At 34.5% G+C, this 14,124-nt stretch overlaps 2 protein-coding genes across 2 annotated transcripts; both read right to left on the bottom strand.

Moving 5' to 3' along the window:
* Positions 1-9,999: 9,999 nt before the first annotated feature.
* On the bottom strand, positions 10,000-11,419 carry LOC120776066. The gene is made up of 3 exons (XM_040106535.1): positions 11,055-11,419; positions 10,607-10,727; positions 10,000-10,520 (listed from the first exon to the last, which is right to left on the bottom strand). Exons 1-3 carry the CDS (start codon positions 11,167-11,169, stop codon positions 10,268-10,270), a joined length of 489 nt encoding a protein of 162 aa, XP_039962469.1. The 5' UTR covers positions 11,170-11,419; the 3' UTR covers positions 10,000-10,267.
* Positions 11,420-12,472: 1,053 nt separating this feature from the next.
* LOC120766972 lies at positions 12,473-13,037 on the bottom strand. Its single transcript, XM_040092763.1, has 2 exons — positions 12,827-13,037; positions 12,473-12,757 (listed from the first exon to the last, which is right to left on the bottom strand). The coding sequence occupies exons 1-2, from the start codon at positions 12,950-12,952 to the stop codon at positions 12,593-12,595; spliced, it is 291 nt and encodes a 96-aa protein (XP_039948697.1). The 5' UTR covers positions 12,953-13,037; the 3' UTR covers positions 12,473-12,592.
* Positions 13,038-14,124: the final 1,087 nt, after the last annotated feature.

The following is a 14,124-nucleotide window of genomic DNA, read 5'->3' as shown; positions in this document are numbered from 1 at the left end:
CGATTATTAAATAAGTATTCAGCATGCATCGAAATGTAAAAACAAATACAGTGAATAAATATATAAATATTCTTTCATACGACTTCCTGCTAAGCTTTCCTTTCGTTCAGAATGTTATTGCTTCTCTTTCACTGCGACTTATTTACTCTGAATTTGAAACGCAAATGTTCATTTGTGGTTTGTATTTTGTGTCATGACCCAAAGTTAATTGAAGTGTATTTATAATCTGAGAACCTTATCAAAAATGTGTTCGGAACAACGCTTTCAATGATTGACACCATAGGTCGCGACGAAAAGTCAGTTTCTAAAGCTTCATTGTCTTCATTTAAGTTCTCATTTCGATCCTCTCATCTCCAGTTAGTTTTTTTAGATTTAACACACAATCTATGGAGTGATAGTGAGACGTACAGTACATATATGAAGGTGGTCAGAGTTCACATTTTGTGCCGCAAGTCGTTACTTAAGCTAACAGTCCTTACTTAGAATGTACTACGCCAAAGAAGTTGAAAATGAGAAAGAAAAAAATAAGCCCATTTCATAAGCAAAGAATAACTCAGGTCAACCATTCATTCATGTGAATGACTATCGAAGTATTACTACCTATAAATAGGTTATACTGAACTTTATTTTATATATTTTCAATAACCAACGATATGTCTCATAAAAGTCGAAAATTAAGAGCCCCATTTTATGAGGGCACCCAAAACTAATGCACTGCTTATTTCTTTAAACTAAACCATGAAGTATTTAGTCACGCTAAACAGCAGTTCTCGCATGTCGGGATGAACTCAGATAAGTCAACTCAAAAAGCCTTCATCGATATAAATGTCATTCAGCGACAGAATTGATGTTACTTTAGACGAAAATATTTAAGTGTATGAAATTATATTAAAACAAAAAAAAAACGTTGACATCGGCATTCAATCTGATCAACCTGAATCATCGGTGCCGAATTTTGTGAAGATACCTTGTCAAATTAAAAAGTTTTTCATACAAGTATATGAGTTCCATAGGTCAGTTTGTATGACAGCTATATGAGAAGTTTCTATTGGGTGTTACAAATATCATTACAAACTTAAGATACCCTGTTCAATGTGTAACGAAGTCTAAAGGTTACAATACACTGAAAATCTAAAAACCGACTCGCTTTTACTATGGACGTATTTTTGATTTAAACGAGCGAGAGAGTATATAGTAGAAGTTTATAGTTAGCAGACACTTGCTACTCAAAATAACATTGAGCATATGCATGTATCAATAAATATAATAATGCTAGGTTAGATAAGTTTAAGTAGCTGTTCCCTCAGCATGGCGGCTGGATCACATTTAGACTGTGATTTGCAGTCACAATGTTCTAAGGTATTTCATTTCTAATTCAGTTATTCCACTTGTATGTGGAAATATATAACATCCGAGGTGTTTTTGCCTTGATCTGGCAATAGCGGGGTACTTGAAGAGGAATTGTTGAGATGATTCTATCTCATCCTCTTCCAAATAGCTGATGCAACTGGCATTCGGAAAGATGTTCAATTTTACTGCATGAATTATGATAGGACAGTGCCCAGTTAGAGCGCCTACAACCAGTGACCACTACAGCGATATTTGAACTGTAAGCCTATGTATAAGAGTAATAGCATATTACAAATACTAAAGAAAATTCTTCAATGTAATCATTCTTTAAGAAATTTGTTACAGGTATTCCAGAATATTTCAATTATTGCCCATGATAATATTTTGTTCTGCGCTCGCTAAGTTCACCTTACTTACACATACCAGCCCACAAACACAAACTCTCGGCTCTCACACTGTCTTACGTCCGAACATGTCAACATGTCCTCAATTCGTGTGCAACATGTCGTTATATTTTCATTCGCATTAAGCAAACACATCTCCACACACGCACACACACTAACAACGAGCAGTTCGAGTAGTTGATCTCATATAGTTTTATGCGAAATCAAGTTTTCCTAACTCTTCTTCATACATTACGATAAGCGCTCTCAGAAAATCTTTCCTATGCCAATTTTGTTTCATTTTTTTTACTTTTAGCCAGAGCTTAACTGGATTTCGATTACTATCCTCTTCTCATTTTTTGTATTTTTTGGTCATCCTAGTCGTTGTATATTCAATAAGTTGTGATGTGCTGTGCCTTAGAGTGGAAAATTAGATTTTTTGTTCAAGCTTATATGCACGCACACACACGTATATGGATATGCGCTAGGCGAACATGTAAGCCGCACATACTTATACATATAACCACATTCATAAGTACATGTGTCATATATTCGTATATAATCCGCAACTGTGGTCAGTAATGGTGAGCCATTTATACCAACATACATAGCCATCGGGTTCTATGTATATGGGTTTGTCTATTAGGGGTGTACGTAAAATATGGTATTGTGACAGGAAGATATATCTTATATATTTTTTGTACCAAAAATTTTACAACGTTCGAATTGTTATCATTATTTCCGATCTATTACAGACTAGAGTTCAAAAAATTTAGCTTAAAGTTCTTGAGTCTGCATAGTCAGAACTCTAAAACCTATGTATGTGTCACCTCTTAACCATTTCTCATTTTCTGTAAGGCAAAATTTCTATACTTATATTTAAGTAACACCCTAAAATCATTATATAAATAGCGAAAGAAAGATATTATTTTGTCTCCCTTGCAGCTGCGAAAACCTTGTAAATAGCTGTAACCTAAAATTGCACAAGATTTACGTGGAGACATTATATTACAGCACATTATCTTCAATTATTAAACTGTGTATTGTACAAATTAATCAAATAAAATAAATAACTTTTAATATATGTTTAATAAAATATGTTATCTCCTAAAAAATCCACTTACTTTAATCCTTTTGAATCAGAAAACAAAAATTAAATCCGTTGAGTTATTCATTTTTTATAAAAATGTATGTGTATAATGGTTCGCTCCCCCGACACACTTACCTGGCAACACGTTGCCTCGCATATATCACTTATGACAATGTCAACATTACAAACATACACAGTTGCTTTTACAGCCCACAGCCATATTTCTCTCTACGCTTCATACCTGTATTCCTTTTGGTGTATTCTTGTTGACTTGGCTCGTTCCATTAGCCCTTTGGATGCGGTTGCATATTGGTCAGTAATATCATTACCTCTCACGTCCACATCAGCTTGAGCTTTCGCTTTGCTTGCCATCCGCAACACTGCGAGTATGTTCGGTGGCATCTATCTCTTATGGAGAGACTGATATCCTTTGGCCAACCGGCATTCATTAACGAAAGCACAGCTGAAAAAAATAATTTTTAAGTTTTATTATACTCAACGACTATTAGAGATAAGGTATTATACCTTTTCGATTACTTATTCGTAGAATGATAGGCGTGATACCTGGATAACGATGTCTAAAAGATAAAATTTGTTTACAAGATTCTTGCTGTTTTTCAAATACAAATTTGCGAGTCTCTTATATGATATCTTCATACTTTTTACTTTCAAAACTGTCATAAATGAGCCGAATTTGGACAAAAATAACAATACACGCAAGTTATGCCTGGTGAATGGGTTACTCATAGAAGCAAAATGTACTTTGATAAAATATTTCTCTAAATGCCGCAAACTCCAAAATATTATCTACTATATTTTTCTGCCAGCCCTTGGGACGACAACTATTTTCAACTATTAAAAAAGATATGTTCGCTTAAGAGCCTTTTTTCGACAAATTTTTTCTCATATACAAAATATTTTATCATAATTTTTTATTGTCACCATAAACAAAAAAACCCCAAATTTTTGGAAAAAAATATTTTAAACTCGGCCATTGCGATGCCATTTCTTGTGAGCCCACAGAAAAATGCGCGTTGGCTGTATAACTCCTTACAGGATCATCTAAAAGAATGAAAAAATACGTGTTTTAGTAAAACTTTAACTTACTTGTGGAACTTCGAAAAGGGGGAAAATACAAAAAAATGGAGTTTGGCAGACCTTTTCCAAAAAAAGTAAAATTTAAGTGAAAAATTCGTCACTTTTTAATGGCTATAATCGAAGAAATCTCGGACGGAGTTGCGTACTTCTCAAAAAAATCTAGCCAAACGACTTCAAAAACACAGTTTCGAGAAAAAACGCGTTTAAAGACGGCGCGCTTAGCCTAGCTAGCCTCAAGCGCACAAATTCTAAAGGCTGCATCTCCGAAACTATTATTCGGATCAGCTTGAAAATTTAAGATAATCTTTTAAAGGTGTTGCAAAATTAATAGGACAAAAGATTTCGATTTTTTAAAACCCGTAAACCCATGTAATCATTAAAGATTACCCAATTAGTGACTTTGATTATGTTGACCATTTGCTAGCAAACTAAAAGTTATATATTTCAATAAAAATACAATTTTTGTGTATTTTGAGATTTGGTTCTACTCTTACCTGTGACGCCTTACCAATTTTTATAATTCTCTACCAACACCACTCTCATTGTTACATACACATTTGCAAATAAACTCAACTGAAATATCTTGCTACTTTTAATTGAGTTAACTATGAGCGCAATTTAATAAAACAAGCAAATTTTTTTAATTTTTTATCTCAATTCTGAAAGCATATGACATTTGGAATATAACACGATAAAAATTGGCAAATTACAAATATTCTGGAATTTTTTTCGACGTGTTAACAATATATTTAATTTGTAGCAATTTCATATAATTTCAAGTTATACAGTTATTTGTGCATTCATGACTAGAGAATAACTTAGTTGTTTCAGAACACTAGTGTCTGGTTTTGCTAAATTTTGTTTAATAAAGCAGTCGCAATGCATATTTCAATTTATCAAACTATTATAAGAATGCTCCACAAAAATAGTACTCAAATTTAAAATCTATTTTAATATTCTAACACGAGTAGCTTCGTAAGAAATTTGGTTATTTTTAGTCAATGAAGGCTCAAGGGAGTCATAGACTTAAAAGTGTATTTGATTTCATTAGAATTTAAGTTGAACAAAACTAAAATTGGCATAAAATAATTATAAACTTGCGCTCATTAACGCTCGAGTTACCACATTCATCATCAGCAGACACGCGTTTCGAACCAATTTTACCTGCATCTTTTAACTCCCTGGAGGTAGTTGCCTTGTTCGTGGCCGATTAATAAAGTTGAAATTCGACACTTTGACTTGCCAGGAAATATTTTCGATAAAAAGGTTATATCCACATATTCACAAAACAATAGACGAACGCCAACTTCACCCAAATTCATACAAAATAATTGCGTTAAAAACATTATAAAAATCGTCTTCCTCCCAAATCGAATGTAGTAAGAAAATTAAAATATGAAGTACTCCATAAGAAAGTCAATGAGGCATAAATTAGTGGCAACACTTGCGATTAATGTCCAGCAACGCCCACAGTATCAAGCGCTCATTATTGACAAGGTGAGCAAGTGGAAGTCTTTGAAATGAAATGAAGCTTAAAAAGGAAAGAAAAACAAGACTTTGTGCTTATTGAATAAAAGAGATTGTAATTATTTTTTCATTTGGTTGGCTACACATTTTTTTGGTTCAATTAGTATTTCGGACAAGGCAAAACTCGGCCGATGGCGTGTGCATTTAAAATAAATTGAGCAAAATACTGTTGTCCTCTTAATATTACTAGACACTTAAAACGTTCGAGCTATTGGTTGATACTAATACGGCGGCAAACATTAGTGAAGATAACCAACTCTAAACCTCCAGGATAGACGCTTATTTACTGTATGACTACTGGTGCTAAGAGCACTACAGTCTGCGTACAGTTTTTGGCCACTGAACTCAGACTAAGCAGCATTACGGATATGGCAACTCGACATTGGCACAGAATTCGAGCTAAATTCATAATAAATAATAGTGATTTTGAGGGAAATTAAGTTGAAATATTCTCAGCACAAAAAAGAAGAGTTGTTCAATGATTACTCTGTCTTTGAGGCCAAGATTGTAAATTATTGGTGTACTTTTTTAAGATCTCTGAAGAATCCACATTGCTGTTCCGAGCAATACTAAAAATAATCCACCGCCTTATGCGGAATATGACATGGCATACCTGGAACTCCAGAAGCAATCGAGTAGCATATGCCTCACTTGTCAAAAGAAACTTGCACTCGTCATATTCTCTTTCACATTCCTCATTCCGCTTCTTCACAGTAAAGTTTCAAGAAACCACGCAACGAAAACTTATACTCGTATTACAGAAATATGTGCACTTGCGGTGAACAATGCAACGCTGAGAGTGTTGCAAAAGTAGTTAACTGTGCAAAAATTTAAAGTTTTAGCAACACTCAGAAAATTCATATCAGCAGCGGTTTTATTAATTACAGGAATGTAATATGAACTTTTCAAGAGCTGCACTAAAGTTTCGAATAGAAATTTCACACAAACAGCACGTACGTATTGCGAAAAGCCTTCTGTAAAAAAAAAGCTCTAGCAATAATTACATGTGTAGGCATGGAATGGAAATGCGGAATTTTTGTGGCAGATGTGTAGTCACGAGTGTACTTAAAAGTGAGAAGAAAGTCATAGAAAGTATATGCAAATGTATGCTTGTATAATTTTTGCACGGCAGTGGCCCTGTAGGGAATTACATGTTGAGAAATGTAGTTGCATTGCAAACACTTATATTTCTTTTTGTGGATTTTTTGGTCTTTCCAACGGAGTGGAGGTCTCCATTCTCTACTGGGGTCTGCTACTTTTCTGACGTTAAGTGCTGATAATTGCCTGAAAAACTTTCTCCTTCATACAATACAATCAGCCACCTGCATATATTCACGCAAATTTGTTTTTGAAAAGGTAACTTACAGAAATGAATATGTTGCTTGCAGAGCTTACATGTGTATGTTGTACAATATGTACAACTGTGTAAATTTTAATGTACATTTATAAATTTTTTAATAACATCTTAAGTAAGTGTTGAAAAATGTACTTACTTCAGCAAGCTAGACATATAAAAAGTATATATTTTATCTATATGAATTTTACATAAAAAATCAATCCAAAATCCGTCTCCAAATATTCGACTAGACACTAAAGTAGCGCACTTATAAAAATAAATAATTACTTAATGAACATTTTCACACTCTCATAGAATCAAAAACTAAATTTGAGATTTACCTACATCCCAAATATTAGACGGTAGAGCCAAGTATCGACAAGTCAAACTTTTTTCAATTATTTATCGAGCATCGAGTTAGTATTTAGTGTACAAATATGTCATTGAATTCCTTCCAAAACAACATGCCATTAATATGAGGTCGGTTATTTTTCTAGAGTTTACAAATAAAAGCCACTCAGGATATCGGACTTAAGCCAATGAAATACTAGTACTAGTACTTGTTGACGAAATTCAAATGCTTTTAATTAATGTGAACTACAATCGATACAATTAAGAACTGAATATAACATCATTCAAATGGTCTTCACGTCTTATTTTGCAGGGACGAATTCGATGAACCTGATTTTTGAGTACTTTTTCCTATAGGAAGTCCTAATTCATGAATGTTATGTTCAGTATTTACTACTAAAGCTTGAAGAGTGCCTGGTTAATTGCTAAAAACCAATGCCTTTAAATAACCTCACAGGAGGCAGTCTAATGGTCTTAAATCACAACTTCTTGGAGGTCATTCATTGTGACAATATTCTGAAATAATCGAATCTCCAAACTTTTCTCGCAATAATTCATTCTTTTCACGTGTTGTGTGGCACTAAGTCCCATTTTGTTGTAACCAAATGCTGTCGTGGTAAACTTCTTCCGATTGCGGTCATAAAATGTTGGTTATCATCGATCGTTTTCCAGCTGTTCCAAGGCAAAACAGTAAATTCACGGCTTTTACGATGGTCCAACAGTTTCAGTACTTGAGTGGAAACATTTTTATACATATATCTTTCTACAAGGAGCTTTCCAAAGTAAACAGGGCTTAAAAAAAAAACAGAACTAATGGTTTTTTCGGCAAAATCAATTTATTTCATTCAAAATAGTCTCCTTCTGCTTCAATACAGCTTTTTGCACGGTCCAAAAGCATGTCGATCGAGTGTTTTAGCTCGTTGGCCGATATGGTCGCCAGTATGCCGGTGCAAGCCTGTTGAATGGCATCTACGTCTGCATAACGCTTTCCTTTCATGGCCAAATTCATTTTTCCGAAAAGGAAGAAGTCGCACAGTACCATATCAGGTGAATACGGGGAGTTGTTAATGGTTCAAATGTGATTTTTGGTCAAATAATCAGTCACAAGCGTCGATCGAATGTTGGATTCTGAGCAATTTTTGGTCGTCAGTCAATTTGTGTGGAACAAACCGTGCACACACCTTTTGTAAGCACAAATGCTCGGTCAAAATGGAATAAATCGATGTTTTGGAGACGTTCAATTCTATTTCCATGAATTTCAATGTTCACTTCAGCTGATTTTTGATGAATTCACGCACAGTTTCGATGGAATTTCCGGTGATCACGGATTGATTGGCCCACATATTTATCGTCATTTATGTCCTCCTCACGACCACTTTGAAAACGTTGAAACCACTCGTGCACTCTGCTACGGGATAGCCAATCATCGCCGTAAACTTGTTTCATCAATTGAAACGTTTCGCTAAAAGTTTTACCAATTTTAAAACAAAATTTAATGTTGGCTCTTTGTTCGAAGCTCATTTTCGCACCGATAAGACAAACCTACTGACACTTAAAACGCAATAACTTCACTGGACAATCGATAAAGATAGCTCTAAAGCAATATATAGATGGCGCCACAAGGGAACACTAAATTCAAAAAGTCATGTTTACTTTGGAAGGCACCTTGTATGATGAAATTGTAAAAACTACTGAATACAAAGAAAAATTACAGATCAAGACATATTAAAAATAACAGAAACGATGCTTAGGAATCATAATTGAAAACCCGATACAATACCACACGAACTATTTGTAGTTTGAGACGCTTTTAATTACTTAACTAATATTAATTTTATCTACAGAAAGTAAATTTCACAATGAGTTATTGCAAGTTTCAGAAGTTCTTTAGTTAAAACAAGAAAAAACGTTAACTTCGGCTGCACCGAAGCTAATATACCCTTCACAGGTGCATTTCTTTTAGTAACTATGTGTTCAGTTTATATGGAAGCTTTATGCTATATCTGAACAATTTCATCGCATATTACATTATTACTTTACGCTGGAATCCATGTCAAATTTCGTGAAGATACCACGTCGAATGCGAAAGTTTTCCATACAAGCATTTGATTCCGATCTTTCAATTTGTATGGCAGCTAAATGTTATAGTGATCCGATATCGGCAGTTCCAAGAAATGAGCAGCTTCTTGAAGAGAAAATGACGTTTGTAAAATTTCAAAACGATATCTTAAAAACTGAGGGACTAGTTCGTATATATACAGACAGACGGACAGACAGGACATGGCTAAATCGACTCAGCTCAACATACTGATCATTTATATATAAGTTAACTGGAAACGCAAACCACCAAAATACCAAGTCAGCATTGTCTGCCTAACATCCGTTTCAGGCAATGCTGAACATTAACACCACCCCAATCCATGACCAACGGCCCGAGTTATGATCCAACGACAAGCAACAACATACGCACAAGCTACCGTAGCCGTGGGATCCGCAGCACAAATATAACGCAAACAAGCGACGACTTACACTACACGCAAGTCGACGTATCGTGGGATTCGCTGACACTGCATCTGACAAAACATAGCAACGACAGCGACGACAGCAGCGACGACGGCAGCGGCAGTGAGGACGGCTTAGGCTTAGACTTAAGAGTAAGAATGTTTTAGAGTTTAGTTCTGATCGAGCCTGAATAAAGCGCACTAGTGCCTAAAAATAACTTATACACTTTATAGGGTCTCCGACCCTTCCTTCTGGGTGTTACAAACTTCGTGACAACCTTAATATACCCTGTTCAGGTTATAGAAATATTTTTTAATACTGATTAAATGGCTAATTTCTTGGCAGCAGATTTGTGCATCGCATTTCTAACCATACCATAATGGCCGTCACTGTTACTTTTATAACTCAGCTGGCCATAAATTTGCTTTATTTTACAAGATCAACTAATTGGAGAAATAAATTCCCTAATTTTTGATGTAAAAAATTAAATTAAATTAAAAACAATTTGGTACATATGTTTCAATTAACTTAGGTACATAAATCACCTTTTAAAATTCGAAGGTGTCTTCTTTTTCATTTAATAAAAATTTCATATTGTAATCGTCAAATATTCCCATATAGTTTTCGCACTTAGATTTCAAATTGTGTAATTACACCAGCGCCCGGTACATTGCCCTTAACTGGGCCTACACTGAAAATTTGCTGTATGTCCTGTTTAATCATAGTGCCGTACTGATTGTATGTGCGTATCTCTTCTCGCCGATCCTTTTCGCTGACGGCAATCTTTCTGCACACAAACAGTGGACAACAATATGGATAGTTGAGAAATTCATTGCCCGGCGGCACGGGACTACAATTACCCTCTAATTTGGGTACTTCACAGCTATAAATAAACAAAGAATATATAATATATGTATATTAGCGCAGCTGTAAAGGAAGTCTGGAAGATTTAGCGAGAAAAACACTTACCCATCTTCCCATAACTGCAGTGTGCCCAAGCACTGCACGCGTATGCACTGGCCCGGACGTGTGAAGGACTCGCCGATGTAGAGCTCGCGTCCGGTTTCGGCATCAGTGCACTGGCCGTAAGCTGGAAGTTTGATTAATTTAGTCAAAGACTTTAACTTAAGACGCAATTATTATACAAACATTTTAAACAGAAGTGTATACACATGTGTATATACGCATACATAAGCATGTACATTTGTATATGTATGTTTTATTAACAAAAATATGTATATGCATTATTATTTCCATATTCGAATACTTTTTAAATTAAAACAAATTCTGAATTTTTGATTGCAAATGCGCTTTCCGTTTATCAGAAATATTCTACTCTATATGTACATATATAATTATTTATATTTTATTATAATCTCCAATGTGTGACAGAAAACATAATTTTTTCAATACATACAGCGATAAGATGGGCCCGCCAACGTAGCGCGCAATGCAGAAGCAGCCCATAAGAGCAACAACAACTTCTGGCAGCAACAATGCAGAGTGCCCGTCGAGTGTGACCCACGTGACATCTTGTATGCAGGCTTTAAGTGTCTTTTATTATAACACACAATTGCTTTTCTTTCACACTTCACTGGCAATTCGTGACTAATTTCAGTCGCAATCTAATCTCGTGTGCATTTTGGTTGAACTTGAATTAAACCGATGTGTTTACAAACTATAATAGTTTAATCAGAGTTTATATTTAGCTTTGGTATACTCTCGCAAGCGCCTCGTACGCTGTGTTTTCGCAAATGTTGAAACGCAACTGCGGCTTCGGAACGACAGAAGCTCAAATAATACGCGATTCGGAGACTGCTTGGCAGCCGTGCTCGGGATTTGTGTTTGTAGCTAAACAAAAAACACAATATTTTAATCTATGTATAGAAAATATGAATGTATTTATTTATTTTGCAATGAATTCAACATGGTTTTTATGTTCTATGTGAGTGCTCAAAAATGTGCTCAACGACACTGAAATAAATAGTTTTTGATTGTACTTAAGCAGGAAAAAAATTAATTATTTTTGAAGTGAGTACTATACGAGTATTCCCAACCAACTACTGAAGCATATAAAATTAAATAAAAATAGTTGTAAAGATTTTTCCAAGAAAATAGTGTTGTTATTATTGTTTTTTTTTAATGTATTCCACAATTAAGTTGTTTGCATATAGTTTCAGCTAAAACAGACCGTATCTTATAAACATATATGTGATATCTAGTATGTCTCAGAATTTCATACTATCTTTAAACACTTCTTATCGAAAAAATGCTTAAACCATTATACAATTTTCCAGTGATTACATTTTTTAACAGAGTGTAGCACATACAAAGCTTTAGCCCATTACATATACAATTCTGTCTCTCTCTCTTTCTCTCTGCGGTCATTCTCAGAACTCACACGATGCCCTGAAACGGAATGCATGAGACCAAGCTTATCAGTTGTCGCACATGTAAATATGTAAGTTATTAAGTAATTAATTATTATGCTCATTAGGCCTCCAACTTAATCAGTAATTTTGAGCATATTATATTTATACGCTCGCAACATTTTGCCTAGAGTAATGTAGTTTTGTTCATATAGCGGTTATTTTATACACGATTATAAGTGCATACATAAAACAAGGTAAACAGGAAGTGGAGACGAATTGGTTTCTGGATGACTGCATATCTGTCCGTCCGTTGACGAAATTTTGCACGCTTTCTTCTCACTCTACGAAGCTTGGTATAATGTTATACATACATATGAACCTCTGCTATAACTTAATCACAAACTACGCTACAAAATTCAAATTTGACATGCCACCTTGTGCTCCAAAAAATAATACTAGCGGATTTATGATTACGTAACTTGAACCTCTAACATTTATTTGTTGTAACATATTATATGCTAACAGCGACAAGTATTACAGAAAGCTGATATCATATCAAAAAAAAATGAAACGACGACTGATTTTAGGGTGTATGTGAGCAGGAGGCGCTTCTTCGCCTTCGATAACGGAAAGCGAAATGTGTCCATATCTCTCTTGCGCTCCTAACATTGTCAGGTAATTCGCGTACAAATGAAGGCTCAATTAAGCAAAGTAAAATGAAGCGAGCACGACGCTCCTTCGCAATTGTCTGGAAAAGGCAGAAAACACCAAGTCATCAACACGAAAGGCAAAAACTGCTTAAGGGCAATATACTTACATTTGAGGCTGGATCTTTCCTGTCGATGGTGTCCATCAGATCCTCCTTTTCGAGGTAAGCGCGTGTCATAATAGTCCAATATTTATAATTGAGAGCATTGAGTTTCTCGATATATTGCATTTCCATGTCTACTATTTTTCTTTTTTTTTTGTTATTACTTCTTTTGCAGGTTTTTGTCGTTTTTCAGATTTCGCAATGACCTGCATTAGCGGCGCTTTCGATACACTGAATTTATATGGAGAAGGAAGAAGAAGAAAGGGTACCGCTATTTTTATGTTATTTAAGTAGTGCTGCCACCTGGTCAGAAGAAATTTATATAAATTTTGCTGTTAAGGGTATTCATTATACCCTAAAAAGAGCTTTCAAATAGAAAATCATTAAATTCTTCTGCTGAACATCAATGAGCTGTAAAAGACTGAAGTCATGTTTTCGTTCATATCCTAACCTAAAACAATAAAATCAAATGTCATTTTGTTAACTATGTCGTTCACTGCTCTGTATATCGAGTTCTGATTAACGGGTTTCACTGCTGCTTCTGCGAAATAATAGGCTTGAGAAATAAAAAAGCAGCTTTGATTGTTTTAGTGGAATGTTTGAACAGTTCCGCCGAACCTTGAAGAGGGCAAATATTTTGATGTGAGATTTTTGCTTTGAAAATGATTCTGTTTATTAGTTATTAAGTCATAATAAAATCAATAAAAAGTTAGTACATAATATTTTTAATCAAAACACATGTAAAGTGTTTGGAACATAAACCGGAGGTTTATATAAAGTTTCTTGAAAAAAAATCGTAAAAGATAAAAATAATTTGGTTATTCGAAAACTCGGTTATTCGAATTTTTCACATACATTTTGTGGCAATGTGAAAAAAGTGTTAATACAAAAGTTATTTTTTTCTTTAATTTTTGTTTTATTTTCTTATATATTTTGTTTACAAGTTTTTATGTTTTGGTTTTAAAACTCATCGACACTGTTCTATTAGTTTTGAAATTAGTTCTGGATAAAAAATCATGTGATTCGAATCACGAACAAGTAGATTAGTTAGGCAGAAGATGAAAAGCTGAGAAAAATAAAATTATTTTTCCTCTTTCTTAAACACACATGCCGTATGTATCCATACACAATACATGCTTGGACAGTGAACTACCAAGGCGTCTTCATTTCTGAGTACAGCACAATAATTTGCAGAATAAATTTGAACTGAGAAACACACCAATGAAAGATGGACACAGAATGTTTATTTCTCAACCAATTTGTTGCTGCAAAATTTTAAAACCATTTAACTTAAATCCAATTTT

The sequence above is a fragment of the Bactrocera tryoni genome, chromosome 1 (genome assembly GCF_016617805.1).
Source record: "Bactrocera tryoni isolate S06 chromosome 1, CSIRO_BtryS06_freeze2, whole genome shotgun sequence".
In the NCBI taxonomy this organism is placed as follows: domain Eukaryota; kingdom Metazoa; phylum Arthropoda; class Insecta; order Diptera; family Tephritidae; genus Bactrocera; species Bactrocera tryoni.
The sequence above is the reverse complement of the archived record's forward strand: the minus strand, read 5'-3'. Positions and strand labels throughout refer to the sequence as shown.